The sequence below is a fragment of the Oncorhynchus masou genome, unplaced genomic scaffold (assembly GCF_036934945.1).
Source record: "Oncorhynchus masou masou isolate Uvic2021 unplaced genomic scaffold, UVic_Omas_1.1 unplaced_scaffold_6883, whole genome shotgun sequence".
Classification (NCBI taxonomy): Eukaryota; Metazoa; Chordata; class Actinopteri; order Salmoniformes; family Salmonidae; genus Oncorhynchus; species Oncorhynchus masou.
Genome location: NW_027013336.1, coordinates 1 through 16,479, shown reverse-complemented (window position 1 = coordinate 16,479; position 16,479 = coordinate 1). Strand labels below are relative to the sequence as shown.

General features: G+C 38.9%; 1 protein-coding gene and 1 pseudogene across 1 annotated transcript; both read right to left on the bottom strand.

The window, feature by feature from the left end:
• Positions 1-64: 64 nt before the first annotated feature.
• LOC135536965 (probable E3 ubiquitin-protein ligase HERC3) lies at positions 65-10,868 on the bottom strand (annotated as a pseudogene).
• Positions 10,869-13,134: 2,266 nt separating this feature from the next.
• Positions 13,135-16,477, bottom strand: LOC135536964 (probable E3 ubiquitin-protein ligase HERC6). Its single transcript, XM_064963183.1, is given in 9 exon segments — positions 13,135-13,685; positions 14,063-14,165; positions 14,463-14,646; positions 14,974-15,044; positions 15,132-15,201; positions 15,303-15,469; positions 15,903-16,043; positions 16,332-16,438; positions 16,441-16,477. Coding segments are annotated over 9 exon segments (1,092 nt in total). The 3' UTR covers positions 13,135-13,473.
• Between the last annotated feature and the right edge of the window lie 2 nt (positions 16,478-16,479).

The following is a 16,479-nucleotide window of genomic DNA, read 5'->3' as shown; positions in this document are numbered from 1 at the left end:
GAGTATAGAACACATCCTGTGGAATCATTTTGTTAATTCATGAGATTCATAAATGGATAAATCATCAAATATACCTGTTGACCATGGTAACTGGGAGCTCCTCTCCATTTGGTATCAGTTCTTGCCCTTTGTCCTTCAAAAGACAATAAAGATTAGTACTGCATCAGCTAGGATTATCTGTGTAGGCTACCAAAAACGGCTAAAGGTATCAATTCTCTCTTACCATGAAAACCAAATCCAGCACTTCAACAGCCTCCTCATCTTCATCCAACACATACTGCAAGCCACTAATTTGAAACAAACAAACAGTAGAAATGTGATATGAGGAGATAATAGTATATCTGTAAAACAACTACACTGTTAAAATTATGTGCTTTGTTACACCCAAACTAGTGGCAATTGAGCTGCCACCAACTTGAAGGAGACAAAACCTCAATTTTGCAGGAGTATTGAAACATCATCGTGAAATGTTTTGGTTATCCTCATGAAAGATACCTACATTTTAAGAAACATATTAAGTTGGATTTATTCATACATTATTTTGGTAAAATGACATTAACAAATCATTGAAACGACTTGCATTCATTTCAAAAAAAAATTGGGGGGGTATTTTGACACTTGATTGAGACGGTTATGAAATGACAGAGGAGATACAGATAGGTGGGAGAAACAGATTGAAGGGTTGGAGCGGGGAATTTAACCCCGGTCTTCGATGGGGAGAGGGGTGACATGTCAATTTCAATTCACCTCAGAATAATTTCTTACAGTGTGGCTGCGTAGTTGAGTGGGTAAAATTCCAACAAAATGTACCTTACTGCCCTTCCTGTTTCTAACCTGTCAAAATAAAGCATTGAAAAAAAGAATTCTACAAAAAATGATTCTCCATGGGCCCTTATCATCAATCAATATTGATGAACCAGTGAACCAGTGATTGTATGAGAAACATTGTGTTTGTGTTTTGATGCTTCCTTTTACATGCATTGAAACCCTAAAAAGTGTTTTCACAACATTCTCTTAAAAACACAAATATTCAGGTTAAAAAACCACTTTGGGTGTTTCCGAGTACTTGATTTCTGTTTTAAAACACATTCTGTGCATCAAAACACTTCCCTTGGGTTTACATTCAAACCCCCTCGAAACACCAGATCTCATCTTAGGTGCACTACTTTTCCTGGTTTCATGACACAATCATGGTGTTTTGAGACGTTCTACTTTTACACTGTTCTGTAGCAGCAGTTGAAGAGATGAACATATATTATGGACCCCTCTTCTTTCTCAGCAGAATAATTGTACCGTGCTTCAGTTGGCGACAGCTCTTTAAGGTCATCCAATGTTGTAGTCAGACCCAGAAGCTTCTTGAAGAGAGCCAGAGGGAAGCAGAGGTTCAGAACACACTGATTATACAGTGCCTTCCCACAGAGCAGCCCAAGTAAGTAGAATTCATCAGTGATACCGCCGTCCTATGGATAAAAATAAATAAATACAATGCCACAAGCCATTAAATATTACAAATTCCTTATAGTATAATAACAGTACCATAATTGGCATTTCTAAGAATGGATATTTCTAAATTAGTAAATTAAATTGTGCGGAAATATTGAGTTAAATCTGGGAACAATATGTAACTGAATATGGAACGTACAGATGTTGTGAACCATGCTAGTCCAGACTCGTAAACCTCCAGTGTCTTTGGTTCCATTGTGAGAAGTTCCCTTCCCAGGAGGCTGAAGAATTCCAGTGAAACAGCACCTTCATCCACACCATCCTCTGCTTGAAACTTCACCTGGAGACAAAAACAGTTCAGAGCACTTGAGATGATAAATCTAAATAGTCACACAGAAAGCTACCACATTCTCCAAAATAGAGAAAAGCAGAACACTTACCTTTAAAGCCACCATGTGGCAAATCATTTTCCGTAGTTGCTGAAAGGTACCATCCAGAAGTGTTTCCCGAGCCACCTTTAGGGTGCCGTCACAAAACCAACCGTATTCGATGTCCTCATGACAATCCTTGGATAAGATTATTAAAAGGTATGTGAATATTAGTGAAAACTCTTTGGCAGAACAGCAAAATATGAAAAAATTTGAAAATTAAATTTGCCTTGTGCCCAGCAACTTCAATCTGGATAATGTCTAACATACACTGTAAAAGAAAAGTGACATGGCACTGTTGTTCGTCTTAAAGTGCTCTATTCAATTTGTCTGAAATCAAATAACGAATTTGACAGATCAATGTGATTTTTGAATTGAATGAAAGCGTCTAAATTGCTTTCAACACCTCATAGCAGTGGGAGCAATGTATCGGTGGCAGCCTATCAGATGAGTTGGAGGGTGGACTATTGAGGTCGTGACTTTCAGATTGTTATTTTTGGCAATCCCTGAGAGTGACTGTCATTCCATGTCATTTGTTCAACCTCATAAGGATTGGACCTTTTTTTACATTTTTGCCTAAAATGACATATCCAAATCTAACTGCCTGTAACTCAGCACCTGAAGCAAGGATATGCATATCCTGATACCATTTGAAAGGAAACACTTTGAAGTTGGTGGAAATGTGAAATGAATGTTGGAGAATATAACACTTTAGATCTGGTAAAAGATAATACAAAGAAAGAAACAGGGGTTTTCCTTTGTTGTTGTTGTTGTGGTTCCATCATCTTTGAAATGCAAGACACAGCAGGGGTAAAAACTGTACAACCCAGTTCCTACATTTGAATATAAAAATGTATGGGGGGGGGGGGGGGTCCCATAGAGGTTAATGGTAATACTGTATGTTCACTGCCAGCACTGAATCTTAAGTGAGATCCATGTAAGTACTGTTTTAGTAAAGAGTTTAGAAAGATTTCTATTAATGAGATGGTCACCATTTGGTTACAATACTGTTACCAGTTAATGAGAAGGTGTTTGGAGTAATTTTTCCATGTTATGGAACCATCTTAATATCTTGATTAACAGGACAGGGATTTAATTGCTTGTAACCCAAGTGAAGAAATTTGGATAGGTAATTCCAACATGATAAAATGGGTTATATATACACTCAGTCAAAAGTTTGGACACACCTACTCATTCAAGGTTTTTTCTTTATTTGGACTATTTTCTACATTGTAGAATAATAGTGAAGACATCAAAACTATGAAATAACATATGGAATCATGTAGTAACCAAAAAAGTATTAAACAAATCCAAATATATTTGATATTTGAGATTCTTCAAAGTAGCCACCCTTTGCCTTGATGGCAGCTTTGCACACTCTTGGCATTCTCTCAACCAGCTTCATGAGGTAGTCACCTGGAATGCATTTCAATTAACAGGTGTGCCTTGTTAAAAGTTAATTTGTGGAATATCTTGAGACAATCAGTTGTGACATGGTAGGGGTGGTATACAGAAGATAGCCCTATTTGGTAAAAGACCAAGTACATATTATGACAAGAACAGCTCAAATAAGCAAAGAGAAACTACAATCCATCATTACTTTGAGACAAAGGTCAGTCAATGCGGAAGATTTCAAGAACTTTGAAAGTTTCTTCAAATGCAGTCGCAAAAGGATCAGAGGATCAGTTCATTAGAGTTAACTGCACCTCATATTGCAGCCCAAATAAATCCTTCACAGAGTTCAAATAACAGACACATCTCAACATCAACTGTTCAGAGTAGACTCATGGTCGAATTGTTGCAAAGAAACCACTACTAAAAAGAAGAGACTTGCTTGGGACATTAGACCGGTGGAAATCTGTCTTTTGGTCTGATGAGTCCAAATGTGAGATTTTTTTTGTCCCAACCACAGTGTCTTTGTGAGATGCAGACTAGGTGAACGGATGATCTCCACATGTGTGGTTCCCACCGTGAAGCATGGAGGAGGAGGTGTGATAGTGCTTTGCTGATGACACTGTCAGTGATTTATTTCTAATTCAAGGCACACTTAACCAGCATTAACCACAGCATTCTGCAGCGATACGCCATCCCATCTGGTTTGAGCTTAGTGGGACTATCATTTGTTTTTCAACAGGACAATGACCCAACACACCTCCAGGCTGTGAAGGGCTATTTTACCAAGAAGGAGAGTGATGGAGTGCTGCATCAGATTGTCAGGATTTGGCCAGGATTGTTCAGGTTTTGGTCACTAGATGCCCCCATTGTTCTTTTTTGACCCTTTTGTTTTTCCCTTGTTCTAGTTATTAGTTGCACCTGTGCCTCATTTCCCTTGAATGTATTTAAACCCTTAGTGTTCCTCAGTTCTTTGCTCTGTGTTTGTATGTTAGCACCCAGCCATGCTGTGAACTTTTGTTTATCTAGTTGGATTTTCTTGGGGTACGCTGGTTTTGTTCTTGTTTATTTTTGATTATTATTTTGAGGTTTGTTTTTTTCCCCTGCTGTTCTTACCACTTTGTGAATTTTCCTTGTGTCTTGGAGGATATACATTTCTTCTCTTGGAATTACTTTTGACGTTGTGGATTTATATTTTTTCCTGAAGATCTTTTTTCTTTATTAAATCATCGTCTCTAGTACTGCTGTGTCTGCCTCATCTTCTGGGTTCTGCCGACTATTAGTGGCTCAGTTTAGTAAGTGACTGTTTCTCACACTGGAGACCCAAGTTTGTAACCGGGTCCTGACACAGATGACCTGGCCTCCACAATCACCTGATCTCAATCCAATTGAGATGGTTTGGGATGAGTTGGACCGCAGAGTGAAAGAAAAACAGTCAACAAGTGCTCAGCATTTGTGGGAACTCCTTCAAGACTGTTGGAAAATAATTCCAGGTGAAGCTGGTTGATAAAATGCCAAGAGTGTGCAAAGCTGTCTTCAAGGCAAAGGATGGCTACTTTAAAGAATCTAAAATATATTTTGATTTGTTTAACACTTTTTTGACATATGATTCCATATGTGTTTTTTTCATAGTTTTGATGTCTTCACTAATATTCTACAATGTAGAAAAATAGTAAAAATAAAGAGAACTTGGATTTTTTTTAATGTTAGTGAGTATTTGTGATTTATTAGGTTTAACCAAAGAGGAAAAGTAAGCTGTGTTGAAATAGGTTGCAACTTGAAATATAGGTTTCTTAATAATCAAATATAATGGTTAAATTAAGTCATGTATTTGGTTTCAACAAATGTTGTTGTTTTTTCAATTGAGAGGCTGACTCATTTACTTCTAACCAGTTGATGCAACTTTTTTAGGTTGATCAAAAGTCATTTTTTACAGTGTAGTTTAAAAAAATGCAGGTACTTACTTTGATCTGATCAAATTCATACATCCACACTGTACATTTGGCTTCAGTGTCCAGGATACAGGGGTAGTTCTTCAGGAGGCATAATATGTTATCCTAAAGTGCCAAATGTAAAGGGATTTTACACTCAAAATACAACCTAGTGTAATTTCCCAACTACCTACCTATATTGTTTACGTAGGCATTTGTTACGTTAAAATACAAATGTTTCTAGTGATAGAAAAATAACATACCTTATAACATTCTATTTTGCTCAATATCATCCCACTTTCAATCCAATATGTGTCATCCTCTCCTGAGATATCCCAGACCAGCTCTCTCAGTTCTGAATTTAAGTCTTGTACCTGAGTTTGGATAAAGGTGATAATGCTAAGTAGACATTATGCATTGCATTGCAGGACTTGAAATATAACATTGCATGGTTTTTCATTAAATGATTGTTGCAGAAATGTGTATGAAATGTACTGTATTGTACAAACCAGCTTAGACTGAAAGAGAGAACTGATTTTGTTGATATGGAAAGTGTCAACTGTAATTCTTCTGCGTCTCTTGCTGTTCGCCTACATGCAAGAGAGAATATTGATATCCAGTGCAGTGAACATTTAAAATGATGTGGCCATGAGCAATATTTGAAATTATCAAGTAATACCCACATCATAAAGCCTTTTCAGAACCCCAAAATTCTTCTTTAATGATTTTCTATGATCACATCGTTTGACTGCCATCTGCTGAAGGTACTCTGCTGACACGGAGTGGAATGCTTTCACCACGGTTCGGAAGAAGGAATCTGACAGTGTCGACCATAGGCCCTCTGTTGGAATTAGCCTGGAGTTTAGTTGATACAAGAGCACACAGATGACCTCATGTATCTAAAAAAAGAGAATAGAATAGAAGAAAATAGAAGAGAAGAAAATAAAAGAAAAAGGTGTATTGATGGATGGTGACTTTACCAAGGACCTGGAGCTTGTCTGGGTTCAGTCTGAGGATGGCAGCAGCGAAGGCCTCAGTAATGTCTATGCCACGTTGTTGTTTTAGGAGAACCCTCAGGAGCTCAGGGATGATGAGGTACACCCTCAGACCCTCCACCCCAATGGGATCCTTACTCAGGGAGGGAAGGAGTATGCGCTGGACAACATCTTCAACCTAGAACCATGACAGGAGTGCTTGTGTGGGTCACAACTAAATGACTTATCGTGGCTTACAGTATCAATGACTGGTCAAATTGAATATCAAGGACAACAAACAGAACTATTGAAAATAAGTATCTGATCATAAAGATAATATATGAAATGATACCTCAGCTAGCACTTTATTCTTTTTAGCCAGGTTTTGAAAAGCCAGTCGGGCGAATGACAAGTCCAGGCCAGAGTGCTTCAGTGAGGTTTGATAATGTTTGTCACGGCTAGTGATTGATGAGATCAATAAATACTATTAAATATGCAACAATAAAACAAACTGTTCAATAATGTGATGATAAAACATGAATGGATAGGCAGTTAATTTTTACCTTTTGTCCAGGAAGCTCCCATTTAAACATGATGCAGAAGAGAACGTTTTTGTGATTTCCCTGAAAATAAAGGTGAAGAATCTTATAGTTCCGTGTATGTAAGTTCCTGAAACCTTCTACTTTTCAGTAGTTGTTTTGTGTCACTGAGTCATGTATGTTTGTGTTGCCTTGTCCAATTATCAACCATCATGAATTGCGTATTTGTATTGAGCCTGAGCATCAGGTTTATTTGTATCATACACTATATATAGAAAAGTATGTGGACACCCTTCAAATTAGTGGATTTGGCTATTTCAGCCACACTGGTTACTGACATGTGTATAAAATCGAGCACATGGCCATGTAATTTCCATAGACAAACACTGGCAGTAGAATCGCCTTACTGAAGAGCTCAGTGACTTTCAACGTTTCACTGTCAGAGGATGCCACCTTTCCAACAAGTCAGTTCGTCAAATTTCTGCCCTGCTAGAGATTCCACGGTCAACTGTAAACACTGTTATTGTGAAGTGGAAACGTCTAGGAGCAACAACGGCTCAGCCACAAAGTGGTAGGCCACACAAGCTCACAGAATGGTACCGCTGAGTGCTGAAGTGCGTAAAAAAAAAAAAATGTTCTCGGTTGCAACACTCACTACCGAGTTCCAAACTGCCTCTGGAAGCAACCTCAGCACAAGAACTGTTCGTCGGGAGCTTCATGAAATGGGTTTCCATGGCCGAGCAGCCGCATAGCATGTGCAATGCCAAGCATCGGCTGGAGTGGTGTAAAGCTCGCCACCAATGGACTCTGGAGCAGTGGAAACACGCTTTCTGGAGTGATGAATCACACTTCACCATCTGGCAGTCCGACGGACTAGTCTGGTTTTGGCGGATGCCAGGAGAACACTACCTGCCCGAATGCATAGAGCCAACTGTGGTTCGGACTAGGCTCCTTAGTTCCAGTAAAGGGAAATCTTAATGCTACAGCATCACTAGACGACTTTGTGCTTCCAACTTTGTGGAAAGCCCTTTCTTGTTTCAGCATGGCAATGCCCCCATGCACAAAGCGAGGTCCATACAGAAATGGTGTCGAGATCAGTGTGTAAGAACTTGTCTGGCCTGCACAGAGCCCTAACCTCAACCCCATCGAACAACTTTGAGATGAATTGGAACGCCGACTGCGAGCCAAGCCTAATCGCCCAACATCAGTAACCGAACTCACTAATGCTCTTGTGGCTGAAGGAAGCAAGTCCCAAAGCAATGTTCCAACATCTAGTGGAAATCCTTCACAGTTAAATGGAGGCTGTTATAGCAGTAAAGGGGGTACAAACTCCATATTAATGCCCATGATTTTGAAATGAGATGTTCGACCAGCAGGTGTCCACATACTTTTTGTCATGTGGGGTACTTACTTCTGTATTTTCTCCCATGATTTTGAGTCGCATTGCAAGATCCATCTGTCAATGACGTCATTGTCTAATGTTTGAATCATTTTTTCAACACGGGAGTCATTCATCCCTTTTCCTGATTCCTGTAATAACAATTTTATGCACTGTATTAAAACAATTTTAAATACTAAGGACAAACAGAACAAACTAACTGTAAATGCACTGTAAACCTTAGAGAACTGCACAAGGCAAAAGAATGGTTTCCTCCAGCAAATGTTTGTTCAATTTGCTGGTCATCAATGTGGTCTGAAAGTTACCCAAAACAGTTAGGATGTTATAAACCTGTTATTTTATAATTTCATAGAGACCAACATTTCAGCCTAACTACTGTATTGCATTTGAATTAGGTTACGTTATGCAAAGGAAAGGAATGTTTTAACTACCCTGTGGTAGCTGTACTGGCAGAGGCACAGACTGATCCATCTTGACTCCATTTCCCAGCTGCCCTTGCTCTCCATGCCCAAATGAGTAGATCTTTTTGAAGGAGCCCACAAATGCCAATGTGTGGTTTCTAATTTGACAAACAGGATTGTAAAGTAAAAATCACAAATCAACTGTGATCCCTAAGAATGGATATATCTAATAATATACCCAGTGACACTCCAAGCTACATCCATTGATCTTTGTGTGACTATGTATGATTTTACAGAGATTCACATGACTTATATCAATCAATCTAGTAACTACATACCTTCCACAGGCTATCTGGGTCACCTTTGCCCCCCAGAATTCGGCCACCAGTCGAGGTCGTAGTTCATTTCTGAGAGAGTTGTGTCCAAGCTGTCCATATCGACCCGAGCCAAATGTGAACACTAAACCTCCCTAGAACAAAACCCATTCACACAGTTATCATGATGATGTTTTCGGCTCCTGTTGTTGATATGAATGTTTCTACTGTATGTGATGCTAACCAGCAAGACATCATTGGTCCAAACATTCTTTAGATCTTAATGGTACTGGGAGAATAAACATAGTATCAGTTGGAAATGTTGTGTAAAAAACGTCAGAACCTTTGTCAGAACAGCAGTATGCTCCCCTCCACAGGAAACAGCAACGGTCTTCTTTAGATTCAGGCAATCAACAGGAGCTGGAGCAGGTCTGTCTGGACAAAATAGATTTCACCCATTTTTTTCTTTGCTTGCTTTTTCTGTTTTGACTATTGTAAAACGAAAAGGGGACTAAATACTATTTGATATTAAATTATCTACTCATACTGTCTGCTTCAAACATATCAAACATACTCCTTTTCTTTAAAACATACCAACTAATAATGAATATTATTAGTTGATGATTTAATAATATTTGTGTATACAGTACCTATTGTGTCCCCCAGTCCCAGCTGCCCGGCGCTGTTCTTGCCCCAGCCGAACACGGCTCCAGAGAGGGACAGGGCGAAGCTGTGGTCTCCCCAGCGGTGATCTGAGCCAAGGGGATCCCTGACAGAGACTTGACAGGCTGGGAGACAAGGTGCTGGGCTCTACCCTCCCCAAACCCAGCTGTCCACTGGAGTTCTGGCCCCACGTGAACACTTTACCATCTAATGGAAGGTCAAATAATATTTGTACATTGGAAAATCTCACAGGACACGTGCTGCATTGTTAGAGTATGTGATAAATGTAGTTTTATTTCTAAATGTCTATTGTGAACCTTCTCAAACTGATTTTTTATTATCACCTTTTATTTCTGCACTATGAACTTTTGAATGATGATGTCCCATTAAAACATCTATTTTAGCATTAAAGCCTCTGTTTATTTTTTATTTAAAAAATTGACAGTGTGTGGGTCTCCATCTCTTCCAGTATTGTCATGTTGATATCTACTGGGAACAGAGACTATCTGGTATAAAGGACATTCAAAGAGCACAGACAGCCTCCTATCATATCCCTTCTCAAACTGAGTGATTTAGAATGTGATTGTTTACCTTGGGTTAGTGCAATGGAATGCTGGTCTCCACATGCAACTTGAATTACCTGATTCAAGTTACCCACTGGTCTGAGAAAACACAGACAACCAAAAGTAATCATTACAACATGGTAAATTACTAAAATTGACAGAAGCCATCAAAAATTGTGAGTCGGCCAAAATAGAGATGTGTCATTTCTGTCAAGCACCCACCTGGGAACATTGGATGCTTGAGGTGAGGCACAAAACTCTGCCCTCTTCAGACAGTAAAATAATATGTGCATCACAGCAACTCAGAGACAGAATCTTCTCCCTGCACTCCACACCCTCTATACAAATGAAATATAAATGAAATGTATTAAATACAAAAGGGGCAATTAGCAGTTACTTCATCCATTTTTATAATATCAAAACATTGATTCTTGAAGAATATAACTTAGAAATGACTCATGAGCTTAGTTCAACTAAAAATACCCCATCAGAACTCAAAATATAACACTTTTACCTCGTCCGTAAACAATGTACATGTAAACAAACACTGTATAGTCTCAAAACATTGTTAAAAGTATAATGTTGATATCATGGATGGTTCGTCCTGAAATAGCACTATCTATGAATTTGAGGTGGTTAATTTTCGCCCCATGCCTTCAGCTTTATACAGAAACGGGTATTCCTTTGTTATTGTTTCACCTGCTGATTGCCGATTTAAACCCTGTTGTTTAAGCAGTTCAGTAAAGTAGTGGTGTTGGGGAAAAACATATAGAAAGGTGCTTACTCAGTTTTCCATGTGACCCTTCTCCCATCTTTGTCATCTTGCATCCTGAAGCAATGACACTTTTTCCGTTATTTCTGATAAACGCGACCACTTTATTACCTGCGGAAGATGCGCAACTGGAGATTTCAGGTGTATGACATTTAGGCAACCGTCCGTGTTCGCCTTTACCAAACCTCGATTTCACTAAACCGAAGCCATCACGGGTGTTCTCTCCCACGAAAACATTGTAAATGTGTTATTATCACCTTCTAAACGTATCCATAATCAGCTAATCTTGATGGAACACAGGACGGTCTTTCTGCGCCCTAGGAGTCAGTGCGTTCTGAAAGGGATGAACGAGACCATATGACATATCTGTAAAAGAAACACAGCAAGAAACGAAAACGAAACCTAAATTTACATTTTCCTCCAAACAGAAACGTATGCCACAACGGGAATGGCCTGAGTAAACGAGAATATCAGGCTCATATGCAGTGGGACAGGGTAAAGTAAAGTATTTTAATCAAACAAACAACCCAGCTAGCACATTTGGTTCCTTGGAAGTTGTTCGAAAGTACTTTTTTTGGTTTCCCATTGGTTCTGGGGACAAAGCCAAACGTTTCCTGACAGTGAAAACAGAATGTATTTTGAACATTCTGAGAATGGAAGTGAAAATGTTGCCTGCTCTGGGAACTTACATTTTTAGGTTGCAGGGAGGTTTTTCTATGGTTCCCTGAAAAATTTCCTGGGGTTTTTTAATACCATTCTGAGAACAGAAATTATAGGGTAATTAAATAATGTCCTGAGACTGTTTTAATAAGACTTTTAATGACACTGCTAGTTTAGGTTAACTGTTTTGAACTCCAAGCACAATTAATTTGCTTCAGCATTAATCATGCAAAACCATTTCTTTTTATGTTGCATGGCTGTCTGTGAGATTCAAACCCATTTCATCTCTCTGTTCACTAGCCATGGAATTAAGTGGTTGCCACTGCACCACACTAGGATAGTAGCAAGCATGGAAAGACATGTTTTTTAACTCATAGGATGTTGAAGAATGTTCATGTTTTGTTAGTTCTGATTCAAACAGACCCCATTTCAAAGGAAACAAGTTCACTAATTAAGAACATTCAGGTGTGGCCAATTAGTGGGTGCAGCAAACAACCATAACACACTTAACAAGATAGAGGATAGAAATTTTGTTGATGCTGGGAATGGAATGTATTGATAAAAGTTTTCCAATAACATTCTTCCAACAGTTATTCCGTTGAATGTTACTATGTGTTCTTGATGATTGTCCAGAAGAAAAGGATGTTCAAATGCCACACTATTGCTGGAAATCAAATTACATGTTGCAGGATGAACATTAAATTTAAATAGAACCATGAAGAATTACCAAATGCATAAAACATTATTGCAGGATGACAACAAATGCCACACTATTGCAGGATGACTGGAATTCCCACTATTGCAAAAAATGCCACACTTGTTTCAATGACATCAAATGCCAGCCTCTAAACATCTGAGAACATGACTGAATACATCAAATGACACACGAGAAAACTTAACAGTAGAAAATGTTATGCTCAAATGAATGAAATTCCCACAGGAACATTTTTTTTGCAGGATGACATTGCCACCTGAATGTTCATGAAATGCCAGAACTTTTTTAACACTAATTGCTGAGAACATGCCACTTTAAATAAAACCATGATAAAAAATGTAAGAAACATCAAATTATGCTGAAGTCCTGAAATTCCCATGGAAGAATGTTGTTTCTTAACATTCTCTGAACAATTGAGAACATTAATTTTAATAGAACCCTGAGGAACCTGCCAGCCTAGGAACATCAAATTATTGGGAAGGTTGAATTGCAAAATAACCATAGGACAAAATGCCACACTATTGCTGACATCACCTATTGCAGGATGACATCAAATGCCACACTATTGCAGGATGACATCAAGAAACACATGGTTCCACGTTATGTGACTTGTTGGAGAAAAATGCCACACCACAGGATGCTCTGCATCGAAGTGCTGACAGCAGTTCCCATTGATAAAAGAAAACTGAGGTGAACTAATCATCTCTATTTATTAGATACATAAATAATTATTGCAGGATCAATAAAACACAAGATACAGACGTATATGTCAAAAGATGATGCAGGATTACATCAAATCCAGAAAAAATTGCAGGATGACATCAAATGACACTATTGTTACATCAAATGCCACACTATTGCAGGATTACATCAAATGCCACACTATTGCAGGATTACATCAAATGCCACACTATATCAATTAATCAAATGCCACACATGCATAAATAAATAGGCTCTTGAATGTATATTACTGAATGTATATTACTCAATAAGAATGTTATTTTTTTAAATCACACCCAGAATTAGTAGACATTAAGTCAATGAATGTTTTTTTCTATAATAGGGTAGGCCTACATATCCTAGATTTGCAATTTTCACATTTTCAATAGAAAAAGCCAAGGTAAAAGGCAAAATGTAAAAGTTTGAAAGAAACTGGCAAATCTGAACCTAGAAGGAGGCTATAACCAAAATCCTATGCTAAACTGAAGCGATATATTGACATGTCAGAAACGCATTGAATGAAATTATGAACACAGCAGTAGCCTATATATAGTGTCCATTACTCCTTCCAGAAGCCTCTGTTGTGGGCCACTGCCTCTTTGAGCCTGGCCAGCAGCATCTCCTTGGAGGGGTAGATGGGCAGCAGCAGTAGGAAGTGGCAGGTAAGGGATTCTGGGAAATGTAGTTCAGTAGAGTTCTGCAGGATCGCTATCTTCATCTGAATCTTGTCCATGCCCAGGATGGGAGCGCGATCACAGCCCGTCAGGAACACTGAGAAGGAGGGGAGAGACAGTGAAAGGTAGACAGAATGGGAAGAAATACAGTGGATGTTGTTGTGTGGTAGATAGCCTAGTGATTAAGAACATTGGGCCAGCAACCAAAAGGTCCCTGGTTAAAACCCTTGAGCAAAGAAGGTGAAAATATGTTTTTGTGCTCTTGATCAAGGCACTTAACCCTAATTGCTCCAGTAAATTACTCTGGATAAGTGTCTGCTAATTACTCAAATGTGTTCAGACAAAAATGATGTGTAAAAGCTCTTGTAGAACAGGAAGTTCAAACATGCAGACAAAACCCTGAACCAGCATTATGAAAGACTGTATGGTTCCTCCAGCTTTACTCAACTGAGAGCAATTTAGTGCCATACTTACGGAGGAAAGCTTTCTTTTGGTCATCTGTCAGTTCCTCAAAAGCCTCCCAGAATGTGATGATGTTGGGATGTCTGGCATGGTACTCTCCATCATACACAGTGTTCTGGATATACAAACCAAACAAATGGCAGCAATAATTAAACAATATTAAACTTGCACGCCATTTAAACGATTCACCACTCAAAGTCACACAGTATGTCACAAAGCACCATGTGTATTTAGACAATGTATAGCATATTATCTCCTAGTCCCAGTCCTAACTTGAGATACGCACCCATAACTTGACATCAAAGGAAATCCCCATTGATATAAATGCATCAACACTGACTGATTTATGCCCTAATTTCTCAAGTCAGCACCCAGCCCCACACTGAGTAATGAATGATGGTTGTATATAGACCTGTTTGAGCGTGTCCCAGTCGTAGTCCTCTTTCCCCACCATGACTCCCCTGAGCTCCTCAGGCTGGAACAACTCCACCACGTCCCTGTCACACACCTTGAAGAAGCCTCTCCTGAACTCTTCAAACACCTTCTCCGCTGATTGGTTGAAGGCGAGTTTCACGTAGGCATCAACAAACTGCTTCCTGTCAAAATAATGAATTGTATTTTATTGTTGAAATTTCTAACTTCTAAAATTGCAAACTTGTATTATGCATTACAGACAATAGACCGTAATGTGAGCCAGTTTGCTAGAGCAGGAAAATAACCCTGCAGCAACAGGAAATGTGAATTATTGTGGATTATAATTATTGGACATTTTTGTAGGGGTTGATACATTTTTTTGTAAGGGAAAATCAAGTCTGAAGCCTTTTTAAACCTCAAATATATTCTACACTTTTAAAAGTTCTCCTGCACAGAGTGATCAAATTAAGATCTTACATCTGTAGGAGTAAAAGTTGCTGAAGCCTTACTTGTTAAAACTTGTGACTGGTTTTCCTGTTTCTTTGGGATCCAGCTCCACCTTCTGGTCATCCCAGATCACCTGATGAAAATAAACAGTTACCACTATTCACATACTGTATCTAGGGATACTTCATTGCTCAACAATTAGTTTCAATACTATACATACGGTGAAGGTCATGTCCAGGTTTTCTTCAACATCATCATCAGTGTAGTCCTCCAAGAGGTACCGCAAACTCCTTCAATTACAGCGAAAATGAATTCATGTTGAAACATTTTCATCCGTTTCTAAGGGATACTAATTCAATGCTAAAATGTACATTCTAAAATACAAACGTACCCTCCCACAACAGGGTCAAACTCTCTCAGGTCCTCCAGTGAGGGCTTGACCCCCACCATCTTCTTGAACAGGGCCAGAGGGAAGGGCAGGTGTACAATGTTGTGGTTGTACAGGGCCATGCCACACAAGACCCCAAACAGGAAGTAGCTCTTCTCCTCCACTCTGGGCTGGTAGTAAGGGAAGGTGGCACATGAGCCAAGGCAGAGATCAAGAATAAACACCATCCCAAGCTGTGATGACTTTTTTAACTAACTTCTATCTCCTTTTTTGTATATTTATTTTGTCTGTATATTGCAATTCAACATTTTTGCTGTGATTGTGTACAAGACACAGCCTAAGTAATAATAAAACCTTGGTACATCAGGAGGAGAGTAGGGAGTGATGGTGATTATACTTGTAAACGATTCTATATTGATTGATACAGTGTAGATAGTGGCACTGCTGTAGTGGTTGAATCTCTTTTTGTTGCTATTAACTGACTAAATGTATTTAGATTGTTTTTAGAATATTATTCCATTACTCAACCATTTTAATTTGCTTGAGAGTGCAGTGATTTATTATACAGTAATGAAATCTTAATTCCCTAATTCTAGTTCTTACCTTGGCAGGGAACCAGACCAGTGTCTTGGTGTCATTGTACATGAACATCTCAGACTCTGGTGCCAACAGCTCTTCAAACACATGGAGGAAGAAGTCCCTTTTGTTGACGAGCGACAGCTTCATGTCCTCCACAAACTGTACCTGAGGGATACAGTAAGATAGGCCACATGTAGGTTGAGTTCTAGACTCTACCACTGAGCACAGACGTCAATTCAATGTCTATTCCACGTTTGTTTCACTGGAAACATTGTTGATTCAACCAGTTTGTGTCCAGTGGGTAGTGACAGTCTAACATTAAAATGTTAAATCGAGTAGCTGAGATTTGGTTTGATTTGGCCAAGATTAGTTGAGTTGTAACATTCGGTCTCAGGGATAATTATTTGAATGTTACTTTATTGTCCCTTTTGAACTGACAACAGATAATTTTACCACAAGTTCTCTCTGGAAGTAGTCATGATCTGCAGCACCCAGTTGTCTGAAGGTGTCTTCGATGAGTGACGGGCGCCTTAAGGTCAACTGGAAGACTGGAGCAGGGGAGATTCTGGGTTGTCTGGGAACGTTCCAGAAGGACACATCA